Raw genomic sequence first — 12,062 nt, 5'->3', positions numbered from 1 at the left:
AGTTGACCTATGATGCATGGAAGGGAACATGTTGTTCAAATAACGTGCGACCACCATGATCTAGCTAACTTTAATTTAAGTAAAAGATCATTGATGTTTTGGGATATTGCGCGAATTAAAGTTATACTAGTCCATCAATGATACACATGGACCAAGTGGGAGAATGTTAGAATATTTTATTCTAATGTTATTGTAGCGCATGTATTAAGTAGTATGGACAATTAGAATCTCATTGTGATAGGTAATGGGTATAAAATATGTAACAGATCAATGGGTTATTATTCCCCAGGGCTATTTATTAAGCCTACTTAATTTATTTGGTTTATGGTCATTATTGTCATAATTCCAATAATAAATATTGGAATGTAAGTTAGGTAAAGAAGGCAATATAAAAAGGCATAAGCATTTTCCTATCCTATCACTGTGAAAGCTAAACGTGAAAGGCCAGAGGAAAAAACACTCTACAAACCTGAAGAAAGAAGTTGTGAAGAAGAAAGGGCTAAAAACTTCATCAATCTCTCATGGAATTAGTACTTTAACTCTTCTGATTAAAGTATTGGTTGAATCATTCAATACCTATTGTTATAGTTTTACACCATCTAGATAGCATCTTTAAATGATCAATAGGGAAGGGATCTTCCAACGTTGATTGTCTCCTCCATTCCATTCCCAGAGAACAAAGGTAGTCCCATCTTGGACTACCCCACCGCCAAATGCATATCCATGTTCATGCCAATGTTGTTCACTATCCTAATTGCTTTATACCCGCCATCATCATCCTTGATACAAGCTTCACTCCACAATATGGAATCATCATTATTAGCCTCCTCATACTTCACTAACTGTACCGGTGGTTGAGCGCGGGCAATGCCGTATTGGATGGCTTCTCCGGTAGCTTTGTTCACTAGAGCAAAACTGGGTAAGCCTATTGCATCCTTAACCTGGGTTCCGAACTTGTGTTCCTTGTACCGGTGCTGACGAGGGTCGGAGGGATTGGATGGGGCGAGAATCACCTTGTTATCACGGATGGTTAGGGCGTATTTGTAGTCTGCTCGGCAGTAAACCTGATAGGTAAGCTTTGGCTCAAGATCAATAGCTTGGTCATGATTATAGTGATGGTGGTGCGTGATGGTGGTGGTCATTTTATCAGGTAGACTAGTTTTTTACGCGCATTGCGCGATTGGGATAATGCCCAATGTTTTTTTTAATAAGTACTTTAAAATATATCAAGACAGGATTACATTAGAATTGTTCATGCATAAATAATTGAATGTTGAATTTGCGTATTTAAATAGGTAATTCTAAGTTTACAAATGCAATATAATATAGTCAAGATTGATTATAATTGTCAATAAAATAATTGTATAGGTATGGTTGAAACTAAATACGGGACATAAGGGAGAGCAAATAAGAATTAGGGCATAAAATTTTAAATATATACTAATATTGAAGAGCTAATTGTTGATTGTCAAACAAGGACATTGCGAGGTAGTTTTTCATTAAAATTTGTTGTGTAATTTGAATACTCTTTTTGTAAATAAATCCCCCAAGTAGTTAATATGATTGGCTTAATTATATATTTTATTTTTTAAAACAATTATTATTATTATTATTATTATTATTATTATTATTATTATTATTATTATTATTATTATTAAATATATGTATACCCTTAGGTCATTTTACATGTTAATCTAAAAAGTTAATTTTTTCAAATATCTTTTTACCAACCGTTGATATAATTCGCTGGTCAAATCAGCTAATATAATCCGCTAACGCTAACCGCTAACTACTGATGTCAAACAAGGACATTACGAGATAGTTCTCACTTCAATTTATTGTGTGATTTGAATACTCTCTTTGTCAACAAATTCCTCAAGTAGTTAATATGATTGGCTTTATTAATTATTTTTTTCTTAATTTTTTCATGGTATTAATAAAATACTTAGTAAATAAATATATAACATTATGTTATATTATAACTTAGATATTTAATTAAAAAAATTAGTGCAAAAAAAAAAAGATAATAGACAATGTAGTGAATATAATCAATTGATGAATTTGAATGTAAAGAATTTTTACATTGGAGAAAAATAAAGATAATATAATATAATAAAATTATTTCTCTTAATTAATTTATTGATAATAAATAATTTTTTTTTTTAATAAAGACATTGTAGGGACAATGTAGCGAATATAATCAATTGATGAATTTGAATGTAAAGAATTTTTATATTGGAGAAAAATAAAGACAATATAACTAATGAAATTACTAGGACTATGTGATCTAATGGTATCCGGGTTGGACTTCCATTTGGAAGGTTGTGAGTTTGAGCCTCAGTGGAGGCGTTATTGTATATGAACAGATACTACAATGTAATAGGGCCAGTAGCATTCAAAAAATGAAATTATTTCTCTTATTTAATTTATTGATAATGAATAATTTTTTTTTAATAAAAACATTGTAGATGCGTATGTGTTATTTTTTGTTGTAACTACTAAATTATTATCTAATTTAATAAAAGTAAAATAGAGTACTAAATATGCCAACTTTGATTGGGATGGGGTTCGAACTTCGAACTTAAGACCTTTCTTATTGAAATCAATGAATAAGTTAACGGTGAACTAACAGAAATTAACGGATCGAAAGATAATATTTAACGGAAAAGTTAACGGATAATCATATTCATTAAGGATAAATTAGTAAATCTTTAAAAAAAAAATTAAAATCTGATCAATCTGAGCCATTCATTTGATTGAAAAACTTGACCGTCATTTTTTCTACCCATTATAGGCCTAACTCTCTTGGGCTCTTATTAGTATAGTAGATAGAAATGAACGATATTTTATTTCATTTTTCATGTTTTTGTTCTCCATATATATAGGCATATAGAGTAGAGTAAATATGGGTGGCTGCCTATTTCAATTCCAACACATAGGTTACAGATGGGGAGGGGCAATTGTACGTAAGTCATAAGTGAAAGACTAAATTAAAGTTGTAGAACATGGAATTATTTCAATTTTTTTTTTTTGAACACTATTTAACTTTTACTTGTTTACTGATCTAGCGAGCGATGTCAATTTTGGGCCATCCTGATTGGTTAGGGATTATTTAAATTTTTTTTTTTTTGTCCGGTTTAAATTTTTTTGTCCTAATTCTAAAACATCGAGATGTCAGGTTTATGGGGCGGACTAAACAAAAGCTTTTAGCGCTTTAACATTCTGAACATCCAATTTTAATAAACTCAGCTCGTACATTTACACTACTAATGAATATAAACTTATACACATTAATTCAGTCAATCTAAACCTCTATTTCAAAATTCTAACTAAAAATTAGTAATACATTTACACTATAATACAATAATTTTAACAATTTGTTTATTTTACATTATTTATTTTCATGAAATTATTTTATTTAATTTTGTACAATAATAAAGAGTTAATGTCATATGAGGTCTTCCATGTATATTGGTTTTGTCACGTTTAGTCCTAGCTAAGTTTTTAAGTTAATTAATAACCATTCGTGATCCTTCAACTTTCAAATTTTAACCCATCGTGATCCTTATGTTAGTTTTAGCCCTTTATGTCGTGTAAAGTAATTAAGGACAAAGTCGTCCTTTCAGAATAACCACCATTGGTTAATATTTGAAAGTTGAAGGACCACAACTAGTTAAAATTTAAAAGTTGAAATACTACGGATGGTTAACTTGAAAGTTGAAGGATCACGAGTGTTTAACTTAAAAGTTTAAGACTCAACGTTTTAAACTACCATACTCATAGGACTCATATGACATTAACTCCAGTAATAAATTTCTTAATATACTTATTAAAATTTCATTTAAAATTTTTTAAAAAAAATACTAAAGATAAACTTACATATAAACTCCATGATACTTTGTTCTACATTACTTGTGAAATAAAGAATAGCATTCCTTGTGGTCTAATGGTACTAAGGTGCTCCCTCATAGAGGAGGTTGTGGGTTCAAGCTTCAGTGAAGGTGATATTGGCTCTTACAACATTGTAATAGAGTCAATGTTATTTAAAAAGAATAACCTTAGCCTTAATTGACTCGAGCTATCAGGCTAACTCGTCAAGGTAATTTTTTTCCGCCTCTAACTCTAATATTTTTTTATTTTTCGATTTTATCATGTCAACTCATCAAATTTAAACTAAAATTGACTCAAGCTATCGTCAAGGTAATTTTTTTCGCTTCTAACGCTAATATTTTTCGATTTTATCGTGTCAACTCATCAAATTTAAACTAAAATTGACATTCCTAAGTAGATCTATATATCCTAGGATTTCTAACCATCTCCGATCTCCATGAATGTAATAGTTGTTCACTACAAGAAAAATGCACATAGACAACAGTTTTTAAGAAAAGTGTTGTCTTTTGTATAAAAGATAACAGTTTGGTCCAAAACCGTTGTCTTTGATGCAACACTTTTGTCAAAGACAACGGTTTTTACTTAACCGTTGTTATAAGTGTGTTGTCTTTGTGCATTTTGTGAAAAGACAACACCACAACGACAACGGTTTTTTAAAACCGTTGTCTATGTGCGTTTTTTTTTTTAAATAAGACAATGGTTTTTTTAATTGTTGTCGTTGGTGTGTTGTCTTTAAGCGTACTGAAATACACAACACTAGAAAGACAACGGTTGTTTAAAACCGTTGTCTTTGTGCGCTCTTTTTTTAAAAAAAAAAAAAAGACAACGGTTTTATTTAACCGTTGTCGTTAGTGTGTTGTCGTTAAGCGCACTCGAATACACAACACTAAAACGACAACGGTTTTATATAACCGGTGTCGTTGCGCGTTCTTTATTTGTTTAAGACAATGATTTTATTTAACCGTTGTCTTTGGTATGTTGTCTTTAAGCGTATTTGAATACACAACACTACAAAGACAACAGTTTTAAAAAAACCGTTGTCTTTGCACATCATTATTTAGCAGGTATATAAAATAAAAATAAAGATGTTAACAAAAAGAGTTGAACCTAATACCTCAAACTTAACAAGTAAGTAGTTTAACCAACTAAGCAACACAAACTATTATCTTTAAAGGTGCAACATCTGGTATATAACTGGGTTGCCTCTGTGTTGTTTGTGAAAATCAAAACAACAATTTTAGAAAATAGTTGAAAAATACCCCCCAGGAAGAATAGAACCTATGACCTCTAACATAATAAACAAAGCTAAACCAACCAAGCCACACCAACACATGTATATTTAAGCACAAAATCTAGTATATTACTGTCTTTGAGAACCAAGACAATGATTATATAAAATAGGTTAAGAATACCACCACAAAGGATAGAACCCAAGACCTTTAACATAACAAATAAAAGTAAATCCACCAAGCCACACCAACTATTATATATTAAAGTGTTACACCTTATCTTTTAGCTATAATTTAACAAAGAAAGAATACAATTCAAAAGTGAATTTAATAGTTCCATTTTCGTTCATATTTAAATATAAAATTATTCACCAAAATTATATAGGATTATATCATCTAGTGAGTTATTCCCATTTTGCAGGTTCCATGTCATTGAATTTGTTATTCTTCTGGTCTAGTTTCTAATGTGCGTGCCATATTATGTGAAAGATTGCCAGAGCTATATATATGATGTTGAGGAGGCAACTTCTACTGTCTTTGATATCATCTTAGGGCACAAGGTAAATCAATGGAATTTCCATATCTCTTATACCCCCTTTTCTCACAGGATGTGTGTGTGTGTGTGTGTGTTATTTTATTTTATTTTATTTTATTTTCCTTTATTCATTATTGGTTGTCGTGAATTTTGGTCTCCTTATTGATTCAGATGATTAAATCAGAGAAAAAAGCATCTGTAATAGCATTCCTTCAACTTTTGGTGGCTCATCACCCCTCTAGAAGGTCAACACCCTGCATTTTCTATTTTCCTATTATCTTTTACTATATTGTATATTATACTGTTTTCACCTTTGGAAATGTGATTCTTGATATAGATGCCGGAAGGGTAGTGGAGAGATTCTTGTTAACTTTGATGATGATATATGTTCATCTGAGGCATTGTCCAAGAACAAAGATGAAACTGTCAAATGTACCAAAAAGGGTGTGCTGGGACAGTACCAGATTTGCGGGAAAGAGGTTTCTCGTGGAAATTGGGTAGGTGTAAATTTTGATTTTTATTTAAGAGTAGTTGATGTCCCATGAAGCAAAGTGAAGCTAAGTTCATGCTATAATTTGCTTTATTGTGCATAAGTAATGGTCTCATCACTAGATGTATATCCACAGCAGTTGCTCACTGGTAGGCTTCTATTGGATGATTCGGTGGTACTTCTTATCCTATTCCTTTATCACCTCCTCTTAACAATCCCTCCCCACCCAAGGATGTGAGCAAAAAAAGAGAAGGTTTTTTATTTCTTCGGTTGCCTGAAAGAACTACCTTCAAATCTTCAATGACTAAGTGACTATCTATGCATGCTTCTTTAAAAGGATGAGATGTACCACATTTAGTTTTCTTGTTTAGAGGTTGCTATTTGCTGAGAAGTTTTTGATGCTAGTACTCTAAGAGTGACTTATATTCTTTCAGATGTTTTGTCATGGAAGTACGAATGACACTAGAGGTTTCAGTTAACATGACATTCAAATAGTCTATTTTAGAAATTTATGTGTTTTAAGTTGTTTGTACTCATATATGTCAAGTGAATTTGAGCAACATTTAGTCTACACACCATTTGGGATTTTTTGAATGGAGTGTAAATCTAAGTTCAAGTATCCTTTCTTGTCTTTAGAACTGCTATATTTTTCTTAGGTTTAATGTTTATAATAATGTGTTTGAAAAAGCAGTTAATTTGCTGTTGTTCTGTTGTTCATGGAAGTTCAACTTCAATTCTTTAATATGGGAATCTATTTTCAGCAAATTAGCAAATATTTGACTTTCTTCTGCGCTATAACCTTACTTTTTTTGCTTTCCGAATTACTCCTAACTTATTTCGCATTTCATTGCAAATTTATTATATCTATACTAATTTATTTACTCACTTTTTACATGTAGTTCCAAAAAGTTGATTATGACAAAGCGGTTATTGATATAGTGCATTCAGAATGAGCCGATATTCTATCAAGTTATATAGAGTGTGTATGATTTGACGTTGTAATCATTTAGACTTGGTTCGTAGAATTGTTTTTTGTAGTATTATGACTTGGATGATGATTCGATTACAATTGGTAATGAAAGTATTTTGACTTGTTATTTTGAACCTTGCTTAGCTTCTGCAAAATTATGTAACTACACTTGGCCATGGTGAATGGATAAATTGAATTTTTTTTATATGATTAAAATTTAAGCAGGTTAAAAATGGGTTGAGACAACGGTTAAAAACCGTTGTCTATTTTACAATAGACAAAAGTTTGAAACTGTTGTCTTTTCTACAAAAGACAACAGTTTATGGGCTTGACTTTTAACAACATCGATTTCAACAACACACAATAGACAACAATTTATAACTGTTGTCTTTTAAAGAAAAAACAACAGTTAAAAACCGTTGTCTATGTGAATCACTTTTAACAACACCGGTTTCAACAACATTGAATAGACAACGGGTAAAAAATTGTTGTCTTTGAAAGAAACGACAACGGTTTAAAACCGTTGTCTATGTACGTGACTTTTAACAACACCGGTTTCAACAACACTCAATAGACAACAGTTCTTAAACCGTTGTCTTTTCTAGAAAAGACAACGTTTAAAAACTGTTGTCTATGTTCGTGACTTTTAACAACGCCGATTTCAACAACACTTAATAGACAACGGTTAAAAAACTGTTGTCGTTTATAGAAAAGACAACGGTTAAAAACCGTTATCTATGTGCATGACTTTTAACAACACCGATTTCAACAACACTTAATAGACAACAGTTAAAAAACCGTTGTCGTTTCTAGAAAAGACAACGGTTATTAACCGTTGTCTCTGTGCGTGACTTTTAACAACACCGGTTTCAACAACACTTAATATACCGGTTTCAACAACACTTAATATACAACAGTTAAACAACCGTTGTCGTTTCTAGAAAAGACAATGATTATTAACGGTTGTCTATGTGCGTGACTTACAACAACACCAGCTTCAACAACACTTAATCGACAACGGTTAGAAAACCGTTGTTGTTTCTAGAAAAGACAACGGTTAAAAAACCGTTGTCTATGCGCGGGGCTTACAACAACACCGGCTTCAACAACAGAAATTATACCCCTACGACAACGGTTATTAACCATTGTCTATGTGCATTTTTCTTGTAGTGGTTTTACCAGTTGCAAAAGCATCGAATGACAACACTTATAATGTAGGGAAATTTGTAAGGGTGGGGTAGTATTTTGTTTAATTAGTTTTACAAATGTTTTAACATTTGTATCTAACTCCACGAAACTTGTCCAAAATTTGTTGAGTTAGTCCATCAATTTAGAGTTAAGATTGATCAACCCCCCTGTACTGTTCACATTTTGTAATAATATTTATCCTTTTTTTTCTAAATTAAGTATGACAAAGTGCAGAAAGTATGATGTCCTATGTACCAAAACAACATTCAACTTTGCAAATACTAAATACTCAAACACTCCACACACATGTAATATATTCAACATACAAGTATACAACACACATTAATTAAAATGCACCCCATTTATTGGGACAACATTTGTTGCCGTGACAAAATGACTAGAGTCATTTGTAGCAACTTTTATTTCATATTATATATATGATAGATTGAGATTTGTGTGACGCATTACTTTTGTGCAGCATGAAAATAGTGCATCATACAAATATTTCCGTTTAACACTTATGGTAACAGTAACATGTCTGATACTGACAGTACCACTTGTAGCCACCCTTGCTTCGGCACCATCCGACACAGTGCCCTGAGCAACCTCCATTCCAAGAGTTGTGTGAAACACATCCGCCACGGCCACCGCCACCACCTCCCCTACCGCCACCGCCACCGCCACCCCCATGGTGTTGTGCTTCAACCATATGAGTTTCTGCATAAATATTATTCCGCAACAATGTCAATCATGACTAACCACAACCCTCACATTCATTTTATTAATTATTTTGAGTGATGAGGAAAATTCACCACCAGTAGCCGATGGTGTGTTGGGGTACGTAAACCACGTCTTGTGTTTGACAGATTGAAAAGTATAAAAAATATAATGTATTGAAAAAAGATTTAGAGATCGAATACCCACCATATGATGCAATGAGGATGAAGCAAAAGAGGATAGCAACAAAGGTCACTTTGTTAAATTGTGTAAGACCCATTCTTCTTCTTTGTTTCTTCTTTGTTTTAGTGTTTGTTTGAGAAAATTTAGGCCGTGAAGAGGGTATTTATAGGAAGATCAAATGGATTTGCAAAGATGTTTTGAATGGATCAAATAGTTTTTAAATGTTTTGTCATTATGAAAGTGAGAACAGATAGCAGGCCGGCTTGGCAGAGGAAAGCTTTATGTATAGTCCAAACGCACATTTGCAGACAAAATATGCGTTTTTGGCCCAACATGCATCATTTTAAGATAAATTAATGTTCATGGTTTATTTATACAAACTTTTACTTATTCACATTTCAATTTTTTTATTTTTTATTTTTTTTTTTTGGGTAAGCCTATGCCTCCGTACAAAAACAAATAGTTCTGCTTAATTTTCAATTTAAATAACCCTCGATAATAAATTTAGAACAAAAAGAACATCAATATATTAAGGCTTGATTATGAACATCATGACTATGGTTGCTTGATCCATTATGTAATTAACTTGATTAAGTTGACCCAATCGTTATGCTATGAACGCGTGTCCAGCATGCATTGTGAACACGGGTAACGGTGCCGTTAGTGGCACTGTTATCTTTCACTTTTTAAAAAAAAAAAAATTCAGACCGCTTCATTATAGGAGTATATGTTCATAATTTTATCATTATATATTCATAATTGTAAGTTCATAATCTCAGAGCTCTGTGTTCATAATTCCATAACTGTACATTCATAATTTTGTAACTATACATTCATAATTCAATAACTGTAAATTCATAATTTTTGAATCTCTATGTTCACAATTTTAGAGCTCTATGTTCATAATTTTATCACTATATGTTCATATTATAAGTTCATAATGTCAGAGCTCTGTGTTCATAATTCCATAATTGTACATTCATAATTCTACAACTGTACATTAATAATTCTATAACTGTACATTCATAATTCCATAACTGTACATTCATAATTTTCGAAACTCTATGTTCACAATTTTAGAGCTCTATGTTCATAATTTTATCACTATATGTTTATAATTGTAAGTTTATAATGTCAGAGCTCTGTGTTCATAATTCCATAACTGACATTCATAATTCCATAACTGTACATTCATAATTCCATAATTATACATTCATAATGCCACAAACGAATAACGCCGTTAACACGACGAGACAAAATCAAATTCTTTTTTTTTTGTTTTAACTAGAATGCTGTGTTTTCCCTGAAAACAACATCGTTTTGGACTCGTGTCCACAATGCATTGTGGACACGAGTCCACAGCATAATTGCGAAGTTGACCAGTTCAACCTATAATAGCTACTGTTGATTTTTCATACATCTTTGAGCCGGTCTTATCTCCTATGATGTTGTCCATGGTGTTTTATTTGTTAAGAATTAATTATATATGACTATATTATTTTACTTTCATTTTCTTTTACCTTGTAAACTTTAAAGAAAGCAAATTGTTCAATTGTGCTGAGGTGATCATATAACATTGATTTATTTATTATAATAATTAAACACTTACCATTACACCCAAAGTTATAATCAGTAGTTCAGTGTTGCAAAAATCCCGCCTAGGTACCGATTAAAAAAATAAAAAAATACATGGACGCCTAGCACAGATTAATCATTCACCTTACGAGCCAGAACCTCCTACGAGACTTTTTTTCCCTTCTATTTCGTCTCTCATCATCTATCAATGGCTGCCACCAACAAAATCGTTAACCTTACTGCTACATCCAACCTTCCCACTAAACTCACTCCCACAAATTTCCCAGTCCGGAGGTGTCAAATTCAGTCTACGCTCATTGCTTTAACCTCCTCGACTATATTGATGGTTCTGTCAAAGAACCAACCAAATTTACCGATCCTACTCAAACCATCGCGAACCTGGCTCTGATACCATGTAAAGGCTAGGGAGAAACTATACGTTGCATTGATAAAGAATGGTTTACAGACTATATATAGTAATACAGGAGATGAGAATTAGGGAGAAGTTATAACTAGGCTAGTCTACAGGAATAATATTAGAATAGATAAAAAATTAAATATAATATCAACCACATGTAAGCTTAACATAGACACCCCCCGAGTGTCCGAGGAGCGCCTATCGAATTTTTTAATCATGGTAGAGAATTGAAATATGGCACCGAGATGTTGACCAAGTTGGTTATCGCAATATACAATCTTTGTTGGGCAAGATTTGAAGAATCGAGCCCTACATCCTACTATTCAAGCATGGCGTTGACTATTATTGATACAATTCTAAAATTATGTCATGTTATTGCTCTTTTCCGAGTTAAGAGTGAAATTTCAGAAAAGTAAAGAAAAAAGACATGGTCAGATTCTAGAACCAAGGGGAGAGAGACAAGAGAGAAAACTGAATTCATTTTTGTCATACATAGGCCGGCTAATGATATTTATTGGTCGATCCCATATTTACTTATTCAATCTCTAATGATATTATATTATTATATATTAATCTCCATATGCATGGTCAAGTAGTCAACCCATTTTAGTTGAGCGGTTTTGGTTGTGTGGCCACAAAATATGACATAAAATTCCTAGGCATGCTGAAAAAAAAAAAAAAAAAAAAAAAAAAAAAACGTCTAGCTTTCCTAGTTTTAGTTTTTTTGTTAAAAAAAAAAAAACATATTTAATCTAACTGTTAGATCCAATGCTTATCATTTTGTCAAAAAATATAACTAGTGGCTGTGTTAAAAAAATCTTTAGGCATTCTTCGGACGCCTAGACGCCCCTTTTATATATATAAAA

At 32.0% G+C, this 12,062-nt stretch overlaps 2 protein-coding genes and 1 long non-coding RNA gene across 3 annotated transcripts; 1 reads left to right on the top strand and 2 right to left on the bottom strand.

Moving 5' to 3' along the window:
* Positions 1–698: 698 nt before the first annotated feature.
* Positions 699–1,142, bottom strand: LOC109152139. The gene has a single exon (XM_019299713.1). It carries the CDS (start codon positions 1,140–1,142, stop codon positions 699–701), a length of 444 nt encoding a protein of 147 aa, XP_019155258.1.
* A 4,393-nt stretch (positions 1,143–5,535) lies between these two features.
* On the top strand, positions 5,536–7,126 carry LOC109152148 (sulfhydryl oxidase 1-like). The gene is made up of 4 exons (XM_019299722.1): positions 5,536–5,680; positions 5,827–5,900; positions 5,993–6,152; positions 7,045–7,126. The coding sequence occupies exons 1-4, from the start codon at positions 5,585–5,587 to the stop codon at positions 7,096–7,098; spliced, it is 384 nt and encodes a 127-aa protein (XP_019155267.1). The 5' UTR covers positions 5,536–5,584; the 3' UTR covers positions 7,099–7,126.
* A 1,442-nt stretch (positions 7,127–8,568) lies between these two features.
* LOC109152149 lies at positions 8,569–9,357 on the bottom strand. The gene is made up of 2 exons (XR_002049357.1): positions 9,228–9,357; positions 8,569–9,020 (listed from the first exon to the last, which is right to left on the bottom strand). It is a non-coding gene; the product is annotated as an uncharacterized LOC109152149 (long non-coding RNA).
* Between the last annotated feature and the right edge of the window lie 2,705 nt (positions 9,358–12,062).

Source organism: Ipomoea nil, unplaced genomic scaffold (genome assembly GCF_001879475.1).
Source record: "Ipomoea nil cultivar Tokyo-kokei standard unplaced genomic scaffold, Asagao_1.1 scaffold2387, whole genome shotgun sequence".
NCBI lineage: Eukaryota > Viridiplantae > Streptophyta > Magnoliopsida > Solanales > Convolvulaceae > Ipomoea > Ipomoea nil.
The sequence above is the reverse complement of the archived record's forward strand: the minus strand, read 5'-3'. Positions and strand labels throughout refer to the sequence as shown.